Source organism: Epinephelus fuscoguttatus, linkage group LG16 (assembly GCF_011397635.1).
Source record: "Epinephelus fuscoguttatus linkage group LG16, E.fuscoguttatus.final_Chr_v1".
Lineage (NCBI taxonomy): Eukaryota > Metazoa > Chordata > Actinopteri > Perciformes > Serranidae > Epinephelus > Epinephelus fuscoguttatus.
The window spans coordinates 22,506,002-22,533,746 of record NC_064767.1 but is presented as its reverse complement, the minus strand read 5'-3'; the positions used below and the strand labels follow the sequence as shown (position 1 = coordinate 22,533,746).

Here is a 27,745-nt window from a genome sequence, read left to right as displayed (position 1 = left end):
GGATTAAAGGAAGATTTATTGAATTAATCCGAGACAATGTAAAAAATGATATTTTAAAGGAGATGATCAGTAATGGTAGATACTGACATTTGAATTTAATTTGTTTTTTGCAGTTTTATTTGCCTGTGAAGGTTTGGTGCTGACCAGGGTCCTGAAATGAAATCTGGTACATAAACGTAGAAATCATCTAAACATGGGAGCCCAAAATCTGCCAAACCTGTTTAAAGTTAACTTGTAAAAGTGTTTCTAACCGAGGAAGATGAGTGTGATTTCATTAAGTCACTTAAGCAACCATCAGAGGATGGAGGGGAAAGCCGCTGACAGGAAGCAGACAAACACACACACACACACACACACACTTCAGGCCTGCACTCTTGTCAGAGTTGTCTAGACCAAATATTGGGATAAAGTTATCAACCGTTATTTGATTTCAATTTTCTCCACGCACCTCGCCGAGGTCATAATAACAACTTTATTTTCAGTGGTGCATAAATTAATTACGCGCATTTAATAACTAAAATATCATTATATTCCCCCTTTAATAACATAAACGCTGCACGCCAGGGAAACCCTTAATAGCGCGGGGCCCTGTAACTGGCCATTATCCGCCTGTAATGATATTACAGAACCAATTACGCGCCATTAGAAGGGATTTTCTGCACTTTATGTGGTTTAGTCCAATCCCGCACTCCTCTTCTAAATTTCAGCTGCTTCTCGAAGCCTCATTTTGCCTCCACCTCAGAGACGCATGGCGTCTGCGCTCTGCCGTCCCAGATGCGCTTTAAAACTAATTGAAAGGGTCCCGCAGCAGATCATTTATCTGAGGAAGCGAAATAAATCGCAGGACCCCTTGCTGTGAACAAAATCAAAAATTTGGCCTTGTGAGTGTTCTACATGCGCAACCCCTTGTAAAGTGGACCCCCTAACACACCCTGACGAGCAATTAACCCACCCGACAGTCAATCTAAAACCCAAAAGCAGTCATCCTCCTTTTTTTAATATATGAAAGAACCAAATAAAAAGTGCAGCGGGTATGTGTGCATGTTTATGGTTAGGGAATATGCTTGACTCTGGAATAACAATCACTTGTGATGAATTTTTTTGGCACCAGAGCAGAGCTGCCGTTTGCCACCCTGGGTACATCTCCCCTCTCTGCCTTTCTCTCTGTCTTTCTCTGACACACACACACACACACACACACACACACACACACACACACACACCAGGGGTTGGGGGTGAGAGAGACAAAGCCGTGATAATCCGATTAGGACCAATTAGGCGTGAGATTCTGCGACACTAGCTGAAAGCCTTAACACTCTGTAGACAGTTATACAGTTATAGAGACATCTGGACACTCCCAGAGAGAGAGACAGTGTGTGTGTGTGTGTGTGTGTGTGTGTGTGTGTGTGTGTGTGTGTGTGGCAGAGAGAAAGAGAGAGGGGGGGGGGAGAGAGCGAGTGTGGACACTCCCAGACAGAGAGTCAGAGAGTCAGTGGAAGTGCAGCAGCCACTTCTCTCCAGAGCGGGAAGTCACTCACATCAGCATCCTCACTGCAGGTAGGATGCTCTCTCACATCAACTTTGAATCTTCCTAAGTCTCGCACGGCTCCGCCTTTCCTCAGGACCATTTAACGTGTTAATTTTTCCATCACAGATCTGAATCGCACACGGTGTAGAGGCTTTGGGCTGAAACTTTTGTCTCTGTTCCAGGTTCGCAGCTCGGAGACGCGCCAGGATGTTCTACTTTCACTGTCCGCCTCAGCTGGACGGAGAGTGCTGTCGCTCCAACACATGTAAGTTTCCTCTCTTGTGTGTTTACAGCATTGTTTTCACCTGATTTCATTCAGCTGTGAGTTATTTTTGATATGTTCTTAAAGCCAGAGTGTGAAAAGTTTTTGTGACACTCACGCTGCGCACTTGCGCGCAGAGTGTGTGTTGTTGTTGGAGGACCGAGAATATAGGCCTGAACTGTTTTCTTTTTTTTATGATCATTATTAATTAATAATGAAAATGACACATGCTTATAAAAGAGAACGTTATTTTTATGCAGTTATGAATAAAAAGATTTAAACCCGCAGTTCGTGATCGCCTTAACAAGACGATAAAAACAGATATTTTCCATGTTTCAAAACTGAGTTGGCTGCATTATGCATCTCCATCAACATCTAAACGAGCGATTTATTTCTCTTACACACAAATTCAAAGGTGGATTTAAAGGGTTAAGTCTGATTTTCCCTCTGCTATGTCAGTCTGCTGGCTGTTTTGGTGAAAAGCGCTGGTGGTTTGGCCCCGGGGCAGAGGGGGCGTTTTGTCCCGGGCACAGATGTTGGGTGTCATGGCTCTTAGTCCGTCATGGTTCCCCTCAGACACCCAACATCAATGTTTCATGCAACTAATGGAAATACAAAATGTGCCAGAGATCTTGTCTGCTTTGGCCAAAAATTATAGTTTGTTTCTGCGTTTCCTTTTTTAAGATGTAAGCTTTCCTTTTATAAAACGCATTTAATGAACTAAATTAAACACAAATATTAAATTTATCTAATTTTATTGAGTGACTGAATTCTCTCTAATAAACTTTTTTTTTTTTACAGTGAATTCAAGCGGCTTTGGGAACCACGCCCCGGCTGATTTTGATGATGGATTTCTACGTAGAAAACAGCGCAGAAACAGAACAACATTTACTTTGCAACAGGTAATTATTTTCCAGGACAAAAATATCAATTATATGAAATAAAACTGAGCTTCACTTAAAGAGAAACAGATAGGGCTACTAAACTAAAACCAGATAAAGAATAAAACACTTTGCAAAGTTTTCAAAATGAAGGACTTGAGTGCTTTTATCACAGACACAAAAATAAAACTTTTATAATTGGTCTGATGCGATATCGACCTATAAGAAGAAAAAATCAACATTGCTTCACACATATGAAAATAAATATGCAAGAATTTCCTATCTGTCCTTTTGAAGATCATGCGTGGGCATAACTGTAAATTGCCCTCTCTTTGCAGGCAATTAGATGTTAGGCTAATATGTAAGATTATTTTCGTCTTTTTACAGCTGATAGTCTGTTATCTCTGTCAGTGTACAAGCGAGGGGGTTTTTAACCAGCATATCTGATGATAATATAAAGGAAGAGAAAGAAAGAGAAGCCTGAATAAACAGATACAAATAAATAGATCAATAGAAAATAAACTTATTAAAACTCAATCTTGTGTTTTGTGTCCGTGCAGTTGGAGGCACTGGAGGCCGTCTTCGCCCAGACTCACTACCCGGACGTGTTCACCCGGGAGGAGCTGGCCATGAAGATCAACCTGACCGAGGCCAGGGTGCAGGTAGGCTGCAGCAGCGTAATGTGTCCTGGGCACGTTTGACCATGCAAGAGAGGGTAAATTAAGCCACTCTGTCATTCCGGCGATGCACTTTAATAACATCAACATAATGGTGAATATTAGATTAGCTTGATTAATCGGTCATTCATAATTAACCAGCGATAATGTTCCTCACTAATTTGTCCGCGTCTCAAAGGTAGGAATACATCATCCATGCAGATCCTTTCCCAGTTACGCAGACAGAAAACAGTGTGTGCTTTAAAAAAAGAGGGCAAAGCCTGCAGCCTCCAAAACTCTCCTTCTCTCTCTCTCTCTCTCTCTGCCATACACACACACTTTAAAGTACAAACACACACCAAAAAAACCACACACACGCACCTTAAATTTGGCAATTTATATTCCGGTCCTGCCCTGCACATATGCGCGGTTATAAACTTGGCCAGATGTAATTAAGTTATGTGTCCTGTATGTAATTTCCTGCATTCCAGATTTGCTTTTGGGTTTTGTTGTGCGCACAGATCTAATTGTGGGAAATATAATAGTTTGCCTTTTGTTCCCCAGGGTCATCTTACTATCGCTTAAACCCAATGGCGGGGTTGATAATGGAATCCAGCGCTGTAAATTAGGGATTGTAAACAAATTATTCCCCTCCTAATCCGATTACCACATTCCTATTATTAAATCTGAACATGAATCCACCGCAGTATGCAGGGATATTAAACTTACATTATTATTAGAAAATAAATTTCCTTTCTGTTGTAGTGTTATTGCCCCCCTTTTTGTAAAGTGTCAATGGGCCTCCCCCGCATTAAGAGCACGCTGCAAATTGAGATTAATGGAGCAATTATAGCCCATTCAGAGACGGGTGTGTGTGTGGGGGGGGCGCGACTTCTAGCTGGAAGGTGCAGGGGTGAGATAAGTCCATTGGTTGTATTGTTGTCCTGCCACCAAAATGTTGTCCTTTCTTTATGCCGAATGAATGCAAGTGTTTTGTTTGGCTGTTGACATCATTTATACCTCCGCTACAATAGGAGGGATGCAGAGCACATGCACACCGACTCTAACCTCCATTCACACATCATGATTAATGCCTGCTAGAACCAAGTCCTAATCGAATCTGATGTTGTCAAACAATCACTAAATAGGGAAATAAACGACTTCATCATAGCTGCCTCTCTCTCGGGCAGCACAACTGTCAGTGGGAAGTCATTAAAATATGATAATGAAAAATTGCTCAATTAAATGTTGTTATAGGCAGTGACCTTCATTCGATTAAGATACCAGAACTTGGCTATATGTTCTCAGCTGTGTGGATGGTGAAGTTTTGGGGATAAGTATAGGGACTGTGGGAAATTAGAGCGCTCATGTGACACATTCAAACACCTCTTGATGTACAAGACAAATCAAAGCAAACAGAGCATTTAGGAAAATGTCACATGAATGCTTTAAGTTTGCATTTGTCTGTCTGTGAAAAGAAGATATTAAGAACTTGGTTAGAATCAATTTAGCATGGGTATAAAGCTAAATTCAATAAATAAAATAAATGGATGCCAACTGCTAATGTGTCAGGAAATGCAGCCATTTTCCAGCTTTAATTGGTGATTTAATTTAATTGTCTTCTCGTTCTTTTTTTTTTTTAATGCAGGTTTGGTTTCAGAACCGCAGAGCAAAGTGGAGGAAGACGGAGCGAGGGAGCGCAGACCCTGAAGGAGGGAAAGAGCAGATGAGTGACGGCACTCCTCCATCTCGCAGCATCAACTCTCAGTCCCCAGTGGACCACAGCAGGAAGCAGAAAGAACCACTGGAGATGCAACAGAGGTGAGAAAAGACAGATGATTTGTTGTAGCTTTTATTGTAGGGAAACAGTTTCCTAATGGTGGCAGAAAGGTTGCTGGTCCAGATTTGCAGACTGGTGGATGATTGAAATGAATAAGAGGCAATATCCTTTCCGTCGATAACTGCCACCACAAAACTCTGACAGCCATCCAGATCATTTCTGTAGATTACACAGCAGCCTTAATAAACTCTTCCAATTAGGTTGATTATGAAACAATCAAAGCCACAGAGAAAAGCAGCTCTGCAGTGCGCATTGTTGTTAGAAAAGTTGAGCATACTTCCAGCAGAAATGCAGGATTAGTAGAACAATTTGTCACTCAAAATCTGTTTTCTCTAGTATCAACAGGACAGTGGGTCCAAGTGGTCCGTTCTTCCCATCATGTATACCAGGCACACTCCTCAACTCTGCCACCTACGCCCAGGCCCTCTCGCAGGTCGCCACACTGAAAGGTAAATATGATTCTCATTTCCTGGCAAATAGAGATGGTAATGATGATGATGTGATGATGAAAATGTGATTTCTAGTAGTCTTCAACACATCTCCTACTGTGGTTATCTTTCAGGTAATGGCTTGTGCTCCTGCTGTGTCTCTGACCCCATGGGCTTGTCCTTCCTGCCGCCCTACGGTTGTCAGGGCAACCGCACAGCCAGCGTGGCCGCCCTGCGCATGAAGGCCCGCGAGCACTCGGAGGCCGTGCTGCAGTCTGCCAACCTGCTCGGCGCGGCGACAGGGCCCGGCTCTGGCGTGGGAGTCCTGTCTGGAGTCGGCATGGGCGCAGCTGGGGTGGCGAGGCCCGCGGTGGGCTCTGCCATTGAGGTGCCTGTCACCGTAGGGAGAGGGGGGGACACCTCCAGTCCCAGCCCGGCTGCCAAGGTCTCAGTCCTGGGAAGCAGTCCTGACAAAAACCCTCACTGCTCCAAGGAATCACTGGAGAAAAAGTGAAGCGCTGGACTTAAACGTGGACGTACTGATACTCTAAATCTGTGTGATCGTGCCTGTTATTACTCTACTCTGGTCCTACGAACAACCAAGCACAACTACTGACTGACTCCAGAAACAGCCTGGGAAAGACTTTACTGATATCACAGTGTGTGGATGCAAACATTGAAATATTTATTTGACAGTAAATTATTATTGTTTGTGAGAAATGCTGAATATTTGGGGCCTTGTTATCCCCATAGAAGCACAAGTGTGGTTTTGGATCTATATCTGTCGTCACGCACTCTTGGACTCTATTTGATGGACTAATATAGATACAACATGTGTGCAACTAAAACCTATTTGATAATGTGAATTTAAGTAATCCTGATACAGTTCCTCTCATTTTCATAAAGAGGACGGATGCTTACATTGTGAATGTTAATGCATGTAAACTGTAAGTGTAGAACTGATGGCAGGACAGTGAGGATTTGGGCGGATTTTGGCAATATAATGTTTATGCCATCAGCTCATTAACGGGCTCAAACAATCTCTCATTCTTTTGATTTTTAAAGTGAAAGTGCACTTTAATAATAATCAGCCATTTTCAGTGTAAATGTGTACATGTGCCAGAATACAGTATGCTCACGTAGGCTGAGGCAGACCCAGTGACAGAGCGGTGGTTGTCCCCTCCACTCTGTTAGCACATCTGTGGCGCCAGCAGACAGGGAACACACCAGTCCTGTTGTGACATGTTCTTTAAAACAATTAAAGATGTAGTCGCTCATGTTCCTCTCCTGTTGCCTCGCGCTCCAGCCATCTGTTGTGATACATTATTTATCAGTTTCCCTTAAAGCCGGGAGAGGAGAGCAATCGTGACTCTTATTATTTATTTACTTTTAGGAGCGCTCACCCTCTTCCTTCCTCTCTTCCTCTCTGTGAGCATTTTTTAATAAACCCCATTAAACATGATATATGCTATTTATTAATGTTGGATTTACATTTTGAAAAAATATCATCTCTCATCACCTCAGGGCTCTTCACACAGTAGTTTATCACAGGCAATACATGTGTTGATTTATTATTCCTAAATATCTCTTCACCAGGATGACTCTTGAATAAAGGATCAGCTGATCAGATTGCGAATACTTAACCGCAGAGCACACAACCAGTAGTTGGGCTGATTCAATTTGCGTCCTTGAGGATTTTCAGGAAATTACTTTTGATAGTCAATAACACAATTAAGTAAACTACACACACATTATCATGAATAATTGATAAGAAATTATGTATTACCATGAAGTACTGGTTCAATAATTGATGAGGCGACACCCTGGTGACATGGAAGAGGGAGATAATGTCAGAAGTCGTGCCAGGTTGTACACAGAGTATAGAGCACTCACGTCCTCTTTTTTTTTTCTTTTTATTTTTTTTAACACCATTATGTGTGCATGTTGTAAGTACCCTGCAAATATTCCAATAAAGTGACGCTTTCACTCACTGTGAGTCACCTTCTTGTGACATTTACACTTTTTAAGATTTGATTTTTTTTTTTATTGGAACACTATATTTCCCTATGAGAAAACAACACACACCACCCATACAAATAAATTCATGCTTTTGAAACAGAAATGACAAAATGCAGTTAAAATAAAGGTTCAAAATCAGAACCTATTATGGTTTATTTTTATATATTTGGTATTATAATATTATATAGCAGGTACTCTGTTGTATCTATTCATGGCACAAATAATATTACCAAAAACATCATGTCCTAATATAATGATTTTCTTTAAGAGAGCTCCAGAGCACAGATGTTAAGCCCCCTGACATGGCAGCTAATGATAACACAATATCCTTATACAAATCAGCTCTTTTTCCGAAAATGTACCAATATGTACAACACAATCCAGCCAACTCATACAAAAGACGTGAAAAACACATTCAATCTCTCCAAAATTGAATACAGTAGTTGTGGAATTTAATCATTAGCCAAAACAAAGGATGCTGAAGTTATAATGACTCCGATCATCATTAAGTTCTGCATGGTGCCCATAATTCACTGCTTTAATATTTCATAAACAAGTCAAGTTGGTGTTGACATTCAGCTGTGCATGTGGCATCATTGATAATTTTCTGTCACCTAAAAAAAGTCCCGAGGCGGTTTTGTGGAGCATTGTTATATCAAATTAGCTGGAGAGCGGCCAGAAAAGCAGACAAACATGGTGAATATGGGGGACAGCAGTTGAACTCTGTTCTTACAGTGCAGTTAATGGGCTTCTTTTGTTGCAGTAATGAAATATTTTTGCAGGGATGTGGGGAAATATGTCCTGAAACAGGGAGACGTTGTGCACATGCACCCATCCACAGACAATATAAGGCACACAGAAAGAGACAGTGTGCTTAAGAAAGACTGGCACATACATACAATTCTTTTGCTTGACATTGGGTGCAGCACCTAAAATTTTTACTATTCAAGGACCCAGCTTCCAAAATCAGACATACGGTGCATTCAGGGCCGGTCCACTGAGGGGCCAAAAACACCCCACTACTGTATCATCTCTGCTTTTCATTCCTGCAACAGACCTGATCAATAACCCAATCAATTAGAATCAATTAAGCTCGTTTCTGAATGGAGATAATACAAACAAAGCATATCTTAATGCAGCAAGTAATGTGCCTGTCTGCTGTCTGCCACATAACCACAGCTCCGCTCCTCCTTACTCAGCACAGGGAAGAGCATCCTCAGCGTTTGTGATCAATGCTTACAGTCCTCAGTTGCTCCACAATGAAACTATTTGTTGAAGTAAAGTTGGAGAGTTTCACTGTGCAAAAGAAAACAAAAGATATATATCAAACATCACAGACCAAAATGGGACTGGACGTCTGTTCTCAGTTTGTCCACTAGAGGGACTGAGTGAGCAGGGAACTTGTCCAGACTCCACAGCAGCCTTCATTTCAAACTTCAGTGGGGAAACTGAGCATTTTAGATAAACACACACAGTCATTTTTGCTGAGGGACGTTCTTGTAAATTGAATTTTACTAATCAAAACAATTTTTTCAACAAGTGCTGAGTATGAAGGCCCAAAAGTAAGAAGCAAAACAAGATGAGATAGCAGAAAGTTGCAAATTCTGGATGAGAATTTTTCAGATATGTGAAACTGATTATCTTGGTAGTTTTATGGATGTAACTGACTGACATGGAGTTCAGGGTGGAGAGATAAATGGTGGATGAGATAGACTCTTTTCACACCAGACATTTTGACTTGTCAAGCAAAGCAGCTTTATGGCTCCATTCCATGAAGTCTTAGTAAGCCAATGTCAATGAGTGAGTGTGCACAGTAAGCATCATAGAACTGGCTCACCTAAATGGGATGGGGCTATTGTTACTGTTATTAATTCCACCTGTGCTTTTCCTGCCTCCACAAGTCAAAATGTGTGATGTAGGTGGATGTGGCAGTGCGGGACCTAGCACAATTGGTGTCCTTGGTGAGCTTCCCCTGTTGCCCCCCCCCCCCCAAAAAAAAAGACCATACAACAAGGGTTAGGTTTAGGGCTAGGGTTAGCTCCCCACAACCCTTTGCCAGGATAAGCGGCTATGGATAATGAATGAATGAATTAGGCCTATTATCATTATCATTTTTATTATTATATCTTCTATATTAATTGTATTTATTACTAAGAAGAACAAGAGCTTCATGAGAAATCAAAACAAATAAACAACATAGCTACAAACAATGATAATGAACAATAAACAATAAGAGAATACTGTATGTCCTAATTAGCAAATTTCATCTTCTTGTTTTTGTACTGCACCCTGGAAGGCTTTTTGTTTTCTCTTTAATGCTCTCCACATACACTCCATTTCTCTCATGTTCAATTTTTTTGAATGTCAAAAAAATAAAAATAAAAAATGCCTATGTCACTTATGGGAAGATCTGCCACAGGGATTGTTTAGAGGGGAGGAAAGAGATTAGGTAAAAAGGGTAAAAAGGGATTACTTCAGCCTTTCCCGAAGTTTAGTGAGCTGCATGCAAAACCATCTGTGTGTATGTGTGTGTGTGTGTGTGTGTGTGTGTGTAGGCATACATGGAGGAGTGCGTCTCCATTAGGGCCCATGTGTGTGTGTCCATCATCCCGCCAGACCAGCCCTGCACCCGCCAAGAATCCCAGGAAACTATCTGCTACAGCAATCTCCTATTATAGCAGCGGGCTGTCGGAGGGGAGGGAGAATCAGGGGTGAAAGGGGGAGGTACAGTTCCTCCCCTTCCTCTGCCTTATGGCCTTTTCAGCTGGGGGGTGAGTGAGGCTGTAGCGAGGGAGATTAGACTTCCATAGTTGAGTGTGAAATCCACAAACATCTCTGATGTGTGCCATTGAATAAAAAAACCTTTAACCTTAAATGAAAACACTTCTTAAAAATGAAAACTAAATCTGCTGAAACCTGTCTGTCATATGGTCTCATGGTCAATAGAAGGCTATATTTGAGTCTATGGTGATGATAGCAGGTGGTGACCAGAAGCCACTTGTTGACACTCCATATAGTACTTGGCAGTTCTGTTCAACGAAGAGGGTGGCACTCTAGCGTGAGGCAAATGAGCTATTTATATCTCCCAGAGGGGCACCCAAACTACATTCCCGCCTCCACCCAACACCCACAATAATAACACACCTTTAGGATATTAGGTTTTTCTCCTGGTTTTGACCCCACAACCTCCTCAGCCAGTTTTAACACTTTGTGACTATTAACTCTCACTGCTAATGGTCGACAGTTAGCCGTCCAGATTTATAAATAGTTGAGAGGCTGTTTGTTTCATCCGTGTGACACTCGACACCAAAGGATCTCACAGATCTGCATGCGAGCTCAAGCCCTCATTCTGTCCCCCCATGGTGGACACTCTCTCTGGGACAACTCCTCTATTTCTGTCTGGTCACCAGCCCCAAGCCCCGCTGCCCGCCTCTGGTCAGATGCTCAAAGACCTGACTGTGGACTACATAGAGGTTTTTGCTTTGGATTGTTGTCAATAGGAAGAGTCAGAGGTGCCAGAGAGGGCTTGTGTGAGGTGAGAGGGCAGGATCAGATCAGCACGGCCTTTTTGGGGAGCGTTTTACGATAAGGCCCATGTTATGGATTATAAAACTGGAAGGTAAGACAACAGCTCACTCTACATTCTTGTTCATGCTGAAGAAGGGACACTTTAAGAATGATATAGAATAAAAACCTCAGAAACAAGAGATATACTTAACCTTTCACACATCCATGCACTGTCATTTTTTAGTGAATTTAAGTGTAAGAGTGGACATTTTCATGTAGATAAATGAAAACGTATGAAAAAAAATCTCTGCTTTAAATACACATTCACTCACTAAAGGTATTGACTAGCAGAATTTTATTTTATTCCACTGACAGTTGCTGACATTTATAAACATTTAGTCATACCCCCTCTGCTCTCAGATTTGACACATTTGCTGCCGGTCAGTCTTGGTTTGGGCCACAGTGCCTCTGAAAATGAGGCCTCTTTGGTGTCAGGTTTTAGAGTTGGAGGCCCGTCACTGGACAAAAATAAACCTGTCACATGCAAGAATTAACAGAAATCACCCTGACAGTTTGACATGAGATTAGTGCTGCAGAAAAGGACTCAAATTAGGGTCAGTTACTCTTAACCGTGCATGAGTTTTGAATGCTACTTTCTGATGTTTGAAGATTCTTGTCTTTTGAACATTTTCTTAGGATGCTGAAAGTGAATGTTATCATAAAAGGCATGCCCTTACCTAAGTTGCTGTTTTGTTTCAGGAGAAAGGTGTTGCATGACATTTTTAAACTTCCTTTAATTTCTGCACCAGTTTCACGTGATAGTGATTTATCCAAGCAGTACAGAGGTGCGGTGTGTAACTGTTATGTAGATTCATATGACATGGACAGCCTCCAGGTCAGAAGATATTAATGAACTACTGGATATTTTGAGCAAGGTGACGGCTGCCCGGCAGCTGCAGTTAATTTAACCAGAAAATACCCATGACATCACCTTGTTGCATTTAAATGTGCAAACTTTTTATTTAAAAGCACAACGGAGGGAGTGTGTGATGAGAAGGCTATAAGAGGGCCCTAGGTTGGATGAAAGAACATTTTATTACTGAGATGTTGAGCAGTATTTTTAATCACAAGTTTTATTTTTTAAGTATGTTTTGCATTGTATCATTTTTACATTTTAAATCCAGTTTATTACAAATGTAGTTTTGAAGGCTCTCCATGAGCTATACGCAGCAGCCAGCTTACTGGTGATGAGTGAGAGAAACAAGGCTAGGAGAAGCTATGACGTCAACAGATACACACATGTCACAGCACTCACCCATGACCTTTTCTGTATCAGATTTACAGACCAGAAAACACAGATTTTATTTATGAAAAAAAAGATTTGCACAAAAAAGACCTTATTATTTAACTCTGCTATTTGTTTTATGCTTTATATACTTTTTATTTTATACATTGGTCATTTTGGTAATGACAATGTATTTAAAGGTCCAGTGTGTATAATTTAGGGGCAGAAATATAATATAATAAGCATGTTTTCTTTAGTGTACAATCACCAGAAAATAAGAACTGTGTTTTCAGTCCCTCAGAATGAGCCATTTATATCAGGTGGGTCCTCTTCCTCAGACACCACCATGTTTCTACATTAGCCCAGGTTGAACTAATCAAACACTGTCTCTACACAGCGCCATTCACATTTTCGTCCGCCACCGAAGTTCTCCTATACACACTTGGCATGCAGGAGAAGTTTCAGTTGGCTGCAATCTGCAACTTCAGACACTAGATGCCACTAAATCCCACACACTAGACCTTTAAACACAGTTGGCTTTTACTAATTTAAATGTCACACTGGAACATTTACGATGAGAGATTATGTACTTATACCGGCAATAAACTTTCTAATTTTACCTCTGAAATCTCAATTTAGCTGTGCTTCTACGTAAGGATATTTAAACTGCTTTTCACCTGCTGTCTGTACTGTAGTAAAACCAAAGGGGTTTCACCACAAGATTAGTTTTCAATGTAATGTGTCAGTTTACTGGTCATCACCAGACTTACTGACTCTTCTGTTCAAAAGAGAAACAACTTGGTGGAAGTCGAACCTGCTGGTCTGACTTGTCTAACTTCCTATTATTATTAACACTTTGATAATGTGACATTTTGTGTTCGTTACTTAAAAACTCTGATTACGGTTAAACCAATGTCAATTGTGTCCATGAGTGTGTGTGCGTGTGTGTCTGTGTGTGTGGTCATCTAAGTTGGTACCGATGCGCCCTGCTTTCCCAAAATAACTCACGTGAGGCTGTCTTTGCTGTGCCTAGCAACAGTGTAGTTTTATTCACAACATGTCTCTGAAGGTCATAGTGACTGAGTAGAAGGATTTGCAGAGCTGTTTTAAGAACCACATACAGTACATTGTTGCTTAATGCAAAGGGAAAAAAGCTTCTTATCAAGGCCAACTATCATAAAATAAGTACAACACCAAATGAGTTACAGGTTTTTAAATGATCTCACATCAGAGCAAGGCCTTTGATCAAGGTTGAAATACATCACACACATCATGCAAACACTATTATAAAGCTCTTTATTTTAAGATGAATGGTTGTGTGAGTGCATGTTCAGGTCCAGGCTAATTCTCCTTTCTTTTCTCCTGCAGGAAAAGAAGAAATTCCAGGATATTTTTGGACAGAGGCCAACTAAAAGGCGCCATGTCTTAGGAGCTACTTGCTGTAGAAGATCCTGACTGAGGGCCCCAAACTCTGGGTCCTGTAGCTCCAGCAGCAGACAGTGTATAATTTTGAGGTCTGGGATTGCATGAATGACTGAACAACTGAGCACAGTGCTCTTTGCTAGCCATCCTGCATCATGACATCAGTTGAGAAGCGCCGCTCAGGCCGAAAGAGTGGCGGACATCGAAAGCACAGTGATGGAGGCTACAGTGACACCTCCAGCGGTGGGTCCTTTCTGGATGAGACTGACCGTGAGGTCAGCAGTCTGACAGATCGAGCATTCAGGAGTCTCTGCATTGGAGATGAGGCTGTTTACAATGACTCAGACCTGGGTTCATCTTCTCCCTGCATCCAGAGAGACAGACAGCTGGCCTTTGGCCAGAGTGGCATGGACAGAGACAGAGAGGACAGGGAGAGGGAGGAACTTAAGAGAGCAGCACATGAGAGCTTCAGTCTCAGGATGCAGCAGTACGGACAGGACTGGATCCATGGAGGAATGTATGGGGCTGAGATCCAGAGAGATCCACAGTGGGAGGTTTATGGGGAAAGGACACAGGGGAGGGTTTCTGCCACATTCCAGCACTCCTTTGTGGAAACCTCTCAAAATGAGGCATCTCTGAGGGAAGAACAGCTGTCCTTCCTCAGCAATGGAGCCACAGAGTTGAGTTCACAGCAACGCAGAAGCCGCTCCAGAGTTTCCTCTCTGATCAGAGCTTTTAACTCAGAGGGACAAAGGGATGGAGCAGGGATGGATGGTAAACTCAGAGAGTGGAATGATGAACCAAGCTGGGACAAATCAGCTCTGATGAGTATCCAAAGGGAACTTTCTGAGTTCTCTACATCTTACCAGCAGAACTTTAACAGTGGTCATTTCCCCCCAGCTGGCCCATTCTCATCTCAAGACACCAACTTCTACTCCTCTGAAGTAGCAGCAGTGGCTCACATGAATTCTGCATCTTCCTTTATGAGATCTTCCCACAGTAAACACAGCATGTCCGCGCAGGTCAACTGTAACTCTAACTTCTTTATTCACAGTGAGTTTAGTCCCTTCAAGGTATGGAGGGACCATAACCGGTTTCCCTTTCACAGAGGAGAAGTCTCAGGGTTTATGCACTGTTCAGAGTTCCCTAAATGGTATGAGACACCAATGTACAGGGAGCTTTCACTGGAGGCCCAACCACAGGCTCCCTATAGGTTTGATGAGAGGGGCATCAGACACCAAAGGAATAACTTGGCCCCTGCGGTCCCTCCCTCTCTTCCGCGCCCCACCTCAACATCCACAATGCTGCAGAGAGCTGCAGCCGTGGAGAAGCGCTGTGAGTCAGAATTAACAGGACATTACCCCCACAGGAAGCGGACGCAGAGCTTGGGATCTAACAGGCTCCAATCTCAACGGCCATCAACTGCATCACCTTCCAGCGACATGTCTCGACGTGTCCAGGACACCATCAGCTCCGTCAAAGCCCTCCAGCAAAAACTCAAAATGATGACAGAGCAAGGTATCACAACAGGGATGGTAGAAAATCAACAAGGAGTGTTTTGTAGCAATGATAATTTTATTCCCTTTGGCAACAATGCAGAAACAGTGGCACCGAATGTTGTCAGCAATAACACAAGCACAACTCCCTTCAGCATCAGCCAGTTGCTCACACCGTTAGTCCATCCACAACAGGAAGTAGAGACATCAGAGGTCCGGCAGTATGCAGCCTCCCCTCAACCTGTAGAACATGCTCCAGTGCGAGCAGAAAGCAGGGGAGCCACTCCTGATGTCAGGATGTCAAACTACAAATCCAGAGCCACAAGCCTACTCTTCAATCTCAAAGACAATAGGAAAAGAGTGAAAAGCACCTACAGTCCTACTAAATTTAAAGGCTTGGAAACACTGGAGAAGAACAAGCAGCCGTCTATCCAGGAGCCAAGAGACACTGTAATAGACATCCCTGACTTTCCAGATCCAGACTTTCAGTTTCCCCAGGTGGAGGAATTCAACAGGGCAAATGTGGCTTCGCATCAGTATGTGAACCAGTATCAAAGCCCTGGATTGGCACTTACAGCACCAAATTCTTATCCTGCACATGTAGGCCAATATTCAGAATACCCTTCAAGTGATTACCAGACAACTCACATGCAAAGTGAGATGGTTCATCAACCTGGGTTCACTGGCTTCATACCTGAAAATTATGCTGGCAATCAGCTGGCTAATGGACAGAACCTCCATGAAGACTTATCGTCATTTACTCCCTATAAGCAAGGCATGATCAATAATGCAGAGACTCTGGGAGGAGATGCATACTGGCTTAAACCGTCTTACACAGTGGCAGAAACACAGCGGCTAAATGCTGACAACAATCAACCTAGAGAATATTTAATAAGTAAGGCAAATGCTGAGCAACATTTTAATGAAACAGTGGGAAGGGAATTCACAAAGGTGGATAGATATCAGCAGCTCAAAGACAACAAACATGATTACAGTAATTTGTCCTCACAGGATAGGTGGAGACAGACTAACAGCCAAGACACAGAAAATCTCAGTCTGAAAGCAGCTGTCTCTCCATGGAAACAAGAGATAACAGCCTTAGCGGAAAAAGACCAACATGCACAGGCTTACCAAAGAGCAGCTATGATAAAGGAGGAACTAAATTTACAGAGAGACAAATACAGAGGGGGAAATCAGCAAAGTATAAATACAGAGCTTGAGAAAATAGAGTCAAGGGAGAGTTTTGGAGTTGGAACATCTTCTCATAAAACAGCTGGGGTGGTCAATCCCAACATGTCAAACCAAATCCCACAATATCCTCCATTTAGTAATGACGCTACAGACAATCCAGCATATTATGGACAACAGCAACCTGGAGCTTTTCAGGACAAACATGTCCTTCAACAGTATTACGGACTCAATAAGGAAAATGAAATGAAAGATAATTATTTGACACAGAACTATAACAGATATACTGATCAAGAGTACAGAAATCAACACATGTTGTACTCTAATAAAGACAAAAGTATGATCACACAAGAAACAAGCCAGAGAAAACAACATACGCCGATTCCAAAGATGTGTGAAACACAAAGTCTGCAACCAGTAGAAGTTAAACCACTGTTTGAACATAATATGCAGAAAAGTTCATTATCCAACCCTGATAATACGTCTGGTCCCTCACTGGCAAATCAGGTAAAAGACAGACAGTCTGCTGAGGTCATGGCCAGAACTGAACCAGCCATGGCAGAGCATATAAAAGCACAACACGCCCAAGCAGAGCTGGCAAAGGGTCAGCACTGGGCTCAAGTGGAGCAGCCCAAAGCAGAGTCGGCTAGGTTAATTTTAGCAGGGCAGACTGGCTCAGAGAAAGTCAAACCAGAACAGGCCAAAGAAGAACTAACAGAGCACGAGAGAGTAAACCAGGCCGAAGCAGAACACATTAAAGAGGAGAAAATAAAAGAAGAACGGACAGAAAAGTCCACAGAAAAACAACTAGAATGTGCCAGAGAGGAAGAGACACAGGCAAAGCAAATCAGAGAACAGAGAGTAACAGAAGAGCAAAGAAACAATACAGAGGAAATGGGAGCCAAGCACTTGAAAGAGGAGCAGGGTGAGCAGGTCAAAGCAGAACAAGCTGCAGACAAGAGGCCAAAAGAAGAAAACATAAAAACTAAACAGGCAAAGACTGAGCAAGCTGGGCAGGCAAGAACAGGGCAAGTTAAAACCGAACAGGCAAGAAGAGAAGGGATCAAAGCGGAGCAAATTGAGGAAGAACAGGTTCGTGCAGAACAAGTTGAAAGGGAGAGGATGGAGGCCGAACAAATCGGAACAGAAAAGGTTAAAGCAGAACAGGCTGAAGCAGAGCGCAGAAAAGCAGAACAAGCAAAATTAGAGAAGATACAAGAGCAACAAACTAAAGCAGAACAGGAGAAAGCTAAGATACTAGAGGTGGGAAAGGTCAAAGCAAACCACATTCAGGCCGAGCATGTTAAACAAGAGAAAGCTGAGAAAGATTCAATTCATGCAGGTCGAGTAAATGAAGAGCAAATATCAGCACTGCTGAGTAAAGCCAAAGAGAGACAGGCAGAGCAAGCAAAGTGGGAACAAACCAAATTGCAGTTAGCTAAAGGACAGCTAACAAAAACAGAGAACATGCTGGACAGGGCAGCTAAACCTGCAGCAAAACTCACAATGACACAACAGGTCAAAAGTGAGCCAGATAAAGTTGAGAGAGTCAAGACAGAGTTAGCTAAAGCTAAAGCAGAATTGGCTAAAATAAAGGAGAAAATGAAAGGAGAGCAAAAAGACAAAATCAGAAATATAGTTCTCACAAAAGAGAATGCGAGTAAGACAGATGTTCCTTCAAAGGTAAATGCCAATAAAAATGAAGCGCACAAAGATCAAGACCAGGCAAAGCAAATCCATCAACAGAGGGAAGAATCAGTTGTTAGCAGGCAAAGTATAGATCAAGCTAACAGAGGGGCTGATGATTATGAGCGTATTAGAGAGAAATATGGTTTTATTGATACAACTTCGCCAAAAGGAAACAAAGCATCAGCTGCAGGAAATGTTTCGTCAAATGATGGCAGTGAAACACCAGCTTTATCTCTAGATAAAGTTGAGACAATGAATAATGAAAAATCAAAAGATAAATCTAGTCTTACAAGCAAATCTGCAATAACTAACACAGAAAATAAGGAGGAAGTAGACAACTTTAAATTCAGTGAAGTGACAGAAAGTCAGTATGTTTACAGTGAATCATTAAAAGAATTCAAATTGTCCAGTGGTAATGATTTATCTACCAATGTAGATAAAAGAGCAAATAGTGACCCTGTCACTGACAAACTGAAGGATGACAGGGTTGAAAAGTTGGAAAAACATGACCCTCTGAAACACACTGATGTGACACAGCAAAGGGACTCTGATTTGCCCAAATCTATCTCCCTTGAAAGAAAACCCAAGTCAACTGAGCACAGCGTAGGTCCAGGTAAAGAGCAGCATTTTACTCCTCCCAAAGCATTGTCCCATAAAGAGAGAGCACAGACCAAGCAGGAGATTCTGACTTCCAAGATTAAAGCTCATGCTGAAAAAGAGATTTCAGCTATTAAAGAAAAGGGCTTTGCTGTTCGAGATGGGATTATGTCCAAAAATTCCACCAAGATGTTAGCAGGTAGTCAGAGCAGTAATATCCGACAAAGGCCACCATCACAGGAAGTGTCTAAAAAGCATGAAAGCACAATGTCAAGTAATATAACACCAAAGCACCAGACAGAGCCTTCAGGAATACAGATGGAACCAGTCAAGTCTGTCATACCTCCCAGTTCTGCTACAATACCAGTCAAGTCTGTAGCAACCACAACTCAGTTAGTAGATCATCCACAGAAGCAAGTTCCCAAAGAACCAATGAAGAGCAATGACAAGGTGCCAAAACCACCCGCAGAAACAAAACAGACAGGAAGTCATACAATGAGCTCAGACGAAATGGCAGGAAATCAAAAGAAACAGAATCAATCTGGAATTAAGTCGCCAATACAAAGTAAAGAGAAGGCAACCAAGAACATGCAAGACAAACAGGAAGCAAATCATGTTGAAAACTCTGGAAAGCAGAAAGAGGGACTTAAAGACAATCCTGCTGTAAACACTGACCATCTCAACAAAAGGAAAGAGGCTCCATCACAAGCTACAGCTCTGGACAAAGCTGAAAGCTCCAAACAAATGTCAACAGAAAAGGGTGCAAGTAAAGATGACACAGTTCACGAGGAGTCAGCACCTTCACTAAATCTGGTCTTAAGTCAGAATGATACCCCAGTGGATGATGACAGCTTGCAAATCACAGGAATAATGGTAACTGTACGAGAAAGAAAGACATCTGTCAACACTGGTTGGGGGAATAACAGCACTCAAGAACAAATGAATGCAAAAGAGAAGGAGTGCAGTAACTCAGAGCCAGATAAACATCATCCCAGCTCAGGCTTGGATGTAAGTAAAGTAAATATGTCTTCAAGGGAAGCTGGCATCATACAGCCAAAGGATATGGCTGTGCAGAACACTCATTCTACAGTGAAGGAAGATCAAACTGAAGGTGGTGTGAATGATCCTCCTGAAAACATACAAGAAACGTCAACACCAGAGGCAACACAGAACAATGTGTCTGAAAATGTCACTGTCAAAAGGACTGATCTCCAGCAGGGGAGTTTTTCTGTAAATGCAAGACCCCAAAGGGTAACACAACTCCAAGAGCCACTGGCTGAAAAAGGTGTGCCCCCCACAGTCACTGTACCTGCTAAAAATAAAGTGTTGGCTGAAACTCAACCCCTTCTCTACAAAGAGGACATAATAGAATGTGAAACGAAAGACTGCTCAAACGAAACACCAAAAGAAATCCCAGCAAATGGCATAAAGACAGATGAAGTAAAGACCACTACCAAAGAGAAAAACCCACAAACAAGACCAGCAGCAGAAACCAATGAGAACTTTATGGCCAAAGTGGTGAACACAGCAATCAACGACATGAATAATCCAAACAGAGCTGATGCTAGAACTCTGATAAAACATGACATCCAGCCGTCAGTGAAAGAAGATATGTCAACAGTCATAAATCCATCCAATAGCAGGAACACAAATGACAAGAGTGCACCCCTAGTGGAAGAAAAGAGATGTGATTTAAGACCACCAAAGCCATTTGATACACCCAGTCCATCTACCCATATAACTGAGAATGAAAACACAGATGAATCTCCAAAACATCAGTATAACGAAACACACAGTGGAGAAAATGATCCAGTGGAAGGTGAGGTGCATATAGGTGGCATTGCCATCAGAGTTGTGCCAGCAGTGACAGAGAAGGATGACCTGAAGATGGCGGGAAAACATCATGTCACCACTGTCCCTTCTGATGTAGCTGCAGCAAATGAACCTAAACAAGTTGCATCACCTAGTCATGAAGAAAAGGTGAGCACTTTAAACAATGAAGACAGAAGCAAAGATCTCACTTCATCCAGCTGGGAGAAGGCGATGAAAGACAGTTTGGAAGACAACTTGGGGGCGCAAGGCATGTTGTCCAGTGTGAGAAATCTGTCAGATTCACTGAAAACCAGCAGTCAACAGAGCAGCATGAGTGCAACCAGTGAGAACACTCAAGCTGAAAATAGAAAGCCTGAAAAAGTAACTAAAAGCAGGAAATCAGTGGATGAATCGAAGATACGACCAATGGAGGGAGACTACTTTCAAGTGCAAGGGGTAGAAGAAACAATTGATGAACCATCCAATTGTACAAATGTAGGTGATAAGTCAGATGCTGTTTCAAAGGAAAGGGAACTTCCAGGATTACTACCAAACAAGGCAGCTATCAGTAATGAATCATGCACTGTGGGAAAAAATGAAGTCTTTATTTTGGATGAAAGTATAAGGAAAACACTGGAATCAGGCTCAGTAGGCGTTCAAGAAGAGAACATGAAAAGGAAAAACAGGGAAACAGATGATAATCTGGCTTCAAAACAGAGCGATGGTCCCACTGAGAGACAGAGTAATAAAAATGAGAAGACGGAGGCAGGTCAAGCTATTCTTATCAGAAAACATCACACAGAGAACCATTCCAGTTTATCAGCAAGGGAAAGACAGAAAGACCGGAATTTACACCCGACAAGAGAAAATACAGTTAAAGAAAAAGATGAAGTTAAACCAAAACCCAAAGAAAGGGTATCCACAATACCTGAGATATCAGCTATTGCAGACTATGCCAGGTTAAAAGTAATTGTTTCAGAAGATGAGGCAAACACAATTCAGGAATTCCCACCCAACAAAAAGGAGGGATTCTTTCCACTAATACAGACTCGTCATAGCAGACGTCCAGTATTCACTGTTGACCCACCAGACCTCTCTGTGAAAGAGAAAAGTTTGCCAACTAAGACAGAGGTCAGCTCCAAAGTGAACAAAGAGCCCAAGCCCTTAGTATTTCCTATTACAGACAAAGAACACCAGCGGACGGGGATGTTCAAACTGGGAGACAAAGAAAGACAAGAGAAAATGCTGTTAGATGCCAAAGCCAATGAAGGTGTATTAGACACTGGGGCAAAACATGCACAACATGTCAAAGAAAGACACAAGTCACCAACAAATCATCTTAAGACCCAGAGACGTGAAGAGCAAGTGTTTCAAACTGATACCCACAAAGTTTGTCAGGTAGAACAAAGTATTCATCAGCCAAACAATCCTCCCCTGCAAGCAACAACTTCATCTTCTGCAGTCAACACGCCAAGAGGCACTTCTGTGACACAACACCTAAAGCCACTTGATAACTCCAATCCACATGAAAAACTCGTGGGGCAAGTGAGTAACACAGAGGAGAGCACAGCAACTAAGAATGAAGAAACAGGAGTAAAACAGCAGCATAGAGCAAAGCAGGTGGAGAAAAAACAAGTTTCTAAGATAGAAGAGGAGAAAAGAGCAGAGGATCTGAGAGTAAAACAGATGATAGAGGAGAGGAGAGCTTCCCTGGCTGAAGAAGAGAGGAGAGCTGCTCAGAGAGAGGAAGAGAGGAGAGCAAAAGAGCGGGAGGCCATTGCTATTAAGATCAAGGAGAGGCGGGAAAAACAGAAAGAAGCAGAAAGAAGAGCAGAGGAAGAAAGAGCTGCTCAAAAAGAAGAGGAGATGAGAGCAAAGCAAAGAGAACAAGAAAGGAGAATGAAAGAAACCGAGGAGAAGAAGAGAATAAAGATTGAGGAGGAGTGTAGAGCAAAACTGAGAGAGGAAGAGGAGCGGATAAAAGTGAATGAAGAAAGGAAGAGGGTGAAACAGCGAGAGCAGGAGAGAGCTGCACAAGAGGAGCAGCAGAGGAAAGCTGCACAAGAGGAGCAGCAGAGGAAAGCTGCACAAGAGGAGCAACAGAGAAGAGCTGCACAAGAGGAGCAACAGAGGAGGGTTGCACAAGAGGAGCAACAGAGAAGAGCTGCACAAGAGGAGCAGAAGAGAGTTGCACAAGAGGAGCAACAGAGAAGAGCTGCACAAGAGGAGCAACAGAGGAAAGCTGCACAAGAGGAGCAACAGAGGAGGGTTGCACAAGAGGAGCAACAGAGGAGGGTTGCACAAGAGGAGCAACAGAGAAGATCTGCACAAGAGGAGCAGAAGAGAGTTGCACAAGAGGAGCAGCAGAGAAGAGCTGCACAAGAGGAGCAACAGAGGAAAGCTGCACAAGAGGAGCAACAGAGGAGAGCTGCACAAGAGGAGCAGAGGAGATCTGCGCAAGAGGAGCAGCAGAGTAAAGCTGAACAAGAGGAGCAGCAGAGGAGAGCTGCGCAAGAGGAGCATCAGAGGAGAGTTGCCCAGGAGGAGGAGCAGAAGAGAGCTGCACAAGAGGAGCAGAAGAGGAGAGCTGCACAAGAGGAGCAACAGAGGAGAGTTGCACAGGAGGAACAACAAAGGAGAGCTGCACAAGAGGAGCAGAAGAGGAGAGCAGCACAAGAGGAACAACAAAGGAGAGCTGCACAAGAGCAGCAGAGGAGAGCTGCACAAGAGGAACAGCAAAGAATAGCAGCACAGGCAGAGCAACAAAGGAGAGCAGCACAAGAGGAGAAACAGAGGAGAGCTGCTCAAGAGGAGAAGCAACGGAGAGCTCAAGGGGAGCAGCAAAGGAGAGCTGCTAAGGAGGAGAAGCAAAGCAGGGCAGCTCTGACTGAGGAACAAAGGCAAGCTGCTCTGATTGAGGTGCAAAGGCGTGCTAAACAGATAGAAGAGAAGATCCTTGCTGATGTTGAGGAGAAAAAGAAGCAGAGAGAGGAGGAGAAAGCTGCTCAAAGTTCAGAGAGGGAAATGATCAGAAAGATCCAGGAGCAAAAGATTGAAGAGCAGAGACAGAGAAAGGAACGGATAAAAACTCAGAAGGAGGAGGAGGAGAGGAGAGCTGCTGAAAAAGAAAAGACAATTCTAAAACAGCTAGAAGAAAAACAAGTCAAAGAGGAGAGGAACATACTCCTAGAGAAGAACAAGGCAGCACTTAAAGCGGAGGAGAAGAGAGTGGCACGAGAACAAATGTTAGCTCAAAGAGAGGATGAGATCAGGGCAAAAAAGAGAGAAGAGGAAAAGTTAGCAATTCACAGAGAAAAGGAGAAAGCCATTCAGTTGGAAGAGCAAAAACGAGCAGCACAGGGGACAGATGCTCTCCAGTACTATGCCATCACCTCGACAGAATCAGAGAGGAAACCCAGAGAGAGACAGCTATGTTCCCCTTTACCCTCCCAACAAAGACACAATCCATCAGGGCCTGGATCAACTGAAGACTCGGGACCCTACACGAGGACTCATCGGCCACATGCCCCAGCATCTCCAGCTCCATCTCTGCCCCGCTCCAACACCTCCTCTCCTGCTCTGGGAGTCAAGCCCTCAATGTTCAGGGTGAAGGATAACACCTTCAGAGGTTCCTCTTTCACCAAATCAGTCAAACCACGCTTCCACAAGAACTTTGGAGAGGATTTCCGGGTTGGTTCACCCATGGACAGGGGGTCTGAGAGAGGAGAGGAGGAGCAAGAGATAATGAGACGCAGCGCTGGAACTCCTGTGTATCCTGACACAGGGCTGAATAGACTTGCTGCTATCAAAGAGTCCTCTACGTTTCAGCCAACATACTCATCACAGGATAACTTGGCCCCTCTCCCGCAGCACAGGCCTTACTCCAGGAGGAGCATTGTTTTTGATGAAGATGACTCCCGCTCTGTCATCAGCAACATGTCGGAGGATGTGGAGAGTTTTGCCACCAGTGCAGCAGACCTGGCAGATGTACGAGGCGTGTATGATTATGACAGGCCAGAATCAGCCTGTAGCTTCAGCAGTGATGTCTCCCGTTCTTTGGGCAAGCCTCCAACTGTTCCTCCAAAAAGTGAGAAAGCCCTGCGCAGAGCTCAGAGGCTGACTACTCGGAGAATCAGAAAAGAGTTATCCAAAACTGCTGCAGACAGCCCTGCTGGAGTTGAGAAATCTCCTCAAGAAGGCTCCAGTATTCCTTCCTCCTCCACTGAGGTACGCTCCTCTAGCCGCCAAGCTGTGGCTTCCCCCCATTTTTCCTCACCTGTCTCCCTCGCTCATGCTCCAACATTGGGGTCTAGCTTGCCTTCATCACACACAGAGCACCAATCTTCTCACAGCTCTTTCTATGCTTCCCCTCACGCCACTGGCCCTATCTCACTTGCAGTTGCTTCACCTCATGCTACTGCTCCTGTTTCCCTCCCTGTTGCCCCGGCTAATGCTGCTGGCCCTGCTTCCCACGCTGCTGCACCTAAAACAGTTGCTCATATTCCCTCTTCTCCCACTCTCCATCATGCCAACCACCCAGCTCCAGTGACACAGTACCATGTAGAGACAAGCTATCCCCAGGCCTACCCACTGACCCAGCGTAAGGTGCTGCAGGACCTCGGCTCTGGTCAGTATTTCGTGGTGGACGTGCCAGTTCAAGTGAAAACAAAGACTTTCTTTGACCCAGAGACGGGAAAGTATGTTCAGCTGAATGTACGCGAGTCCGGCCAGAGCACCTCCCGACCCCAGCCACAGCAGACGTACCCACAACCTCAGCTCCAACCCCACATGCAGGTCAAGCTTCAGCAACAATCCCAGGCATCTCCAGCTGGCAAGCCCCTTGTTCTTTATCAAGGCAACCATGGCTATCCCCAAGGCTACCAACCTCCTGCTATCAACTCTGTGCCCCACCACAGGTCATCAGCCCCAGTGACTCCCCACCAGGACCAACAGCCTGTCAGGGAGAGCCACATCTACGGATATCCAGCACCTGAAACGGGACAGAACTCTGAAGTGCATCGCTACAGCCCAGAGAAGACTCCATACATGGACACAGTTAACGATAAGGACAAAACATATAACAGAGTTTACAACACACATGGCACATATGAGTCGTTCCCAGAGTGTGACACAAACAGCCAGCTTGCAGGAAGCTCCATTTATGAAAATGAAAGCTCAGCCCACTCACGATATCAGTCCCGTGATATAATAACCATGGGTGAACTGGAGGACTTTATGGAGGTGTCTGACTGGTGAGACTGGTAGCTTTTACTCAAACGGGGTTGATGTTCTAACACAGACAAGTAGCCAAATAAAGTGTTTGATAAAATAAAGATACCCATAAGCACAGTATGAATGGATGATGATATGCAGTATTTTAAGTGTTTGTAAATGAGAATAGTCTCAGAATGTTTTTGGTTTGTAGTTTTAAAAAGCCCCACTGAGATGCTGTTAAATTACTGCTGTTGATTTTGAAGATTAACTGTTGAGCTATTTTTTTGTGTGTGTGTTACGGAGAAGTTCACCATTCCATTTGACTTTTGAATGTGAGAAGCTAAGGTATGTTTCTTGTGTATACAGTATGATCAGTATCCCGCTGCCTCCTAAACCTAGAAATATGTTATTATACAAATGGCAACAGTGTGTCTGTAGTGTTTAGTAGTTTAGAGAAACACTGGTTTCTACTATGAACACTGGCAGGCCTGCTTAAGTTTTCATTCTTTTTTCTTTTTGGAGAAATCCTTCTTTTGGCATTTTGTGATGCATGAAATATTGTTAAACCCACAGCGTCAATCAAATATCTGCAGATGGTGTAAAGCATAGTTTGTGTATTCAACCACTGTGTCAAAGTGAAAACATGGTGATGTGATCATTGCTGTTTTTAAGGTTTAATTTCATACGTAGTCCATTTTTAAAGTTGGAAGTTTGTGAGAATGTTTCTGTGTTGCTGTGATTCAGAATTGTGTGACATGGACTTCTTCAGGCAAAAAAACACACTTTGTTCAATCAGCCAAATAATTTCTCACCACGATGACTGTCTTTAAACATCACACTGTAAAGGTTATAAATAAATAAAAAAGGAAATATAAAAGACTGCTGCCCCAGGTTGATTTCATTTTACTACTCAGAGGGCTGTAATAACAATATAATATTACTGCCACTGTCATCCTGTTCCCACTCTTGAAATGTACCCTGGGTCTGAATGACTCAAAATGAAGAGTCTTTTTACTGAGTGCATAAGGCAATTACAAAGTGTTATTGAAAGAGCACAGTTATATGTCCTGAGAGAGTTAATGAACACAAAAGAGAAAATAACATTTTGTTAATGACATTTGTGTGCATGTCTTTGTCTAGTGCAGCTTTGGGATCCAATGATAGGAATAATGGTATGAAAGTGTCTTTGCTTTGATTTGCCTTGATTCACCAATACAGATATAACATACACGGTCTGCCTTCATATACTCATCAGTTCATTGTAAATATTGTTGATCCCCTGAGAAGCAGTAACCTGCTTTGACCACTGCAGGGCAGAGGAGAGCGATTCCTCTACTGGAGCAAAGACTTGAACTTGAGACTTATGTAAAGGAAAACTTGAGGGGAAACCCCAAATAAAAGATCTAGTTTAGAAGTCATAATGTTTCTCACACCAACTATAATTTTGGCACTTTTACACATGATCCTTAATTGTTACAACTTTCACAACAGCTTGCAATTACTATCTTTTCAAAACAAATGATTTTGTCAAGGTTAGAGTAGATGTAACCACCGTTTCAACCCAGCACGTCCGTTTTCTGAAGAATCCAGGCTTTTCCAGAGAATCCTACATACAACCTGAAGGGTTAAATCTGTTGTGTAAATCCATTTGGCTTTGGCAGAGCTCGAAGCGCCAGCAGAAGCCCTGCCTCAGCAGTTTAGCCTGCCCAATAAAGCAGCAGGCTTCATACCACTGGGACAGTCTGACAACCACAGCCAGAGACAAGCCCATGCCACTCTGTCCAGCAGCCAGACAGGGAGAGGTCCCACACACACACACACGCAACACATGCAAACATAAATGCATGTACGCATGCATGCAGACAAAAACATCACATTTATGAACATCAACACTTGAAAGTTTATTGAAAGACGTCAGATG

General features: G+C 43.0%; 2 protein-coding genes across 5 annotated transcripts; both read left to right on the top strand.

The window, feature by feature from the left end:
- Positions 1–26: 26 nt before the first annotated feature.
- drgx (dorsal root ganglia homeobox) lies at positions 27–7,541 on the top strand. Its single transcript, XM_049599580.1, has 6 exons — positions 27–1,793; positions 2,592–2,692; positions 3,232–3,333; positions 4,976–5,148; positions 5,504–5,616; positions 5,730–7,541. Exons 1-6 carry the CDS (start codon positions 1,736–1,738, stop codon positions 6,107–6,109), a joined length of 927 nt encoding a protein of 308 aa, XP_049455537.1. The 5' UTR covers positions 27–1,735; the 3' UTR covers positions 6,110–7,541.
- Positions 7,542–10,790: 3,249 nt separating this feature from the next.
- Positions 10,791–26,703, top strand: LOC125903002 (uncharacterized). Of its 4 annotated transcripts, none has more exons than XM_049599577.1 (3): positions 10,791–11,233; positions 13,775–24,837; positions 25,151–25,286. In XM_049599577.1, exons 2-3 carry the CDS (start codon positions 13,984–13,986, stop codon positions 25,157–25,159), a joined length of 10,863 nt encoding a protein of 3,620 aa, XP_049455534.1. In that variant the 5' UTR covers positions 10,791–11,233; positions 13,775–13,983; the 3' UTR covers positions 25,160–25,286. The 4 variants fall into 4 exon arrangements, with proteins under 4 accessions (XP_049455534.1, XP_049455533.1, XP_049455531.1 ...); XM_049599576.1 differs by having other exon boundaries at positions 10,792–11,233; positions 13,775–17,529; positions 17,560–26,703; XM_049599574.1 differs by having other exon boundaries at positions 10,792–11,233; positions 13,775–26,703.
- The last annotated feature ends 1,042 nt before the right edge of the window (positions 26,704–27,745 follow it).

Coding starts and splice junctions, on each gene's coding strand:
- drgx (XM_049599580.1), top strand. CDS start 1,736: ATGTTCTACTTTCACTGTCCGCCTCAGCTGGACGGAGAGTGCTGTCGC. Junction 2,693..3,231: donor CAACATTTACTTTGCAACAG/GTAATTATTTTC, acceptor GTGTCCGTGCAG/TTGGAGGCACTGGAGGCCGT. Junction 5,149..5,503: donor CCACTGGAGATGCAACAGAG/GTGAGAAAAGAC, acceptor TGTTTTCTCTAG/TATCAACAGGACAGTGGGTC.
- LOC125903002 (XM_049599574.1), top strand. CDS start 13,984: ATGACATCAGTTGAGAAGCGCCGCTCAGGCCGAAAGAGTGGCGGACAT.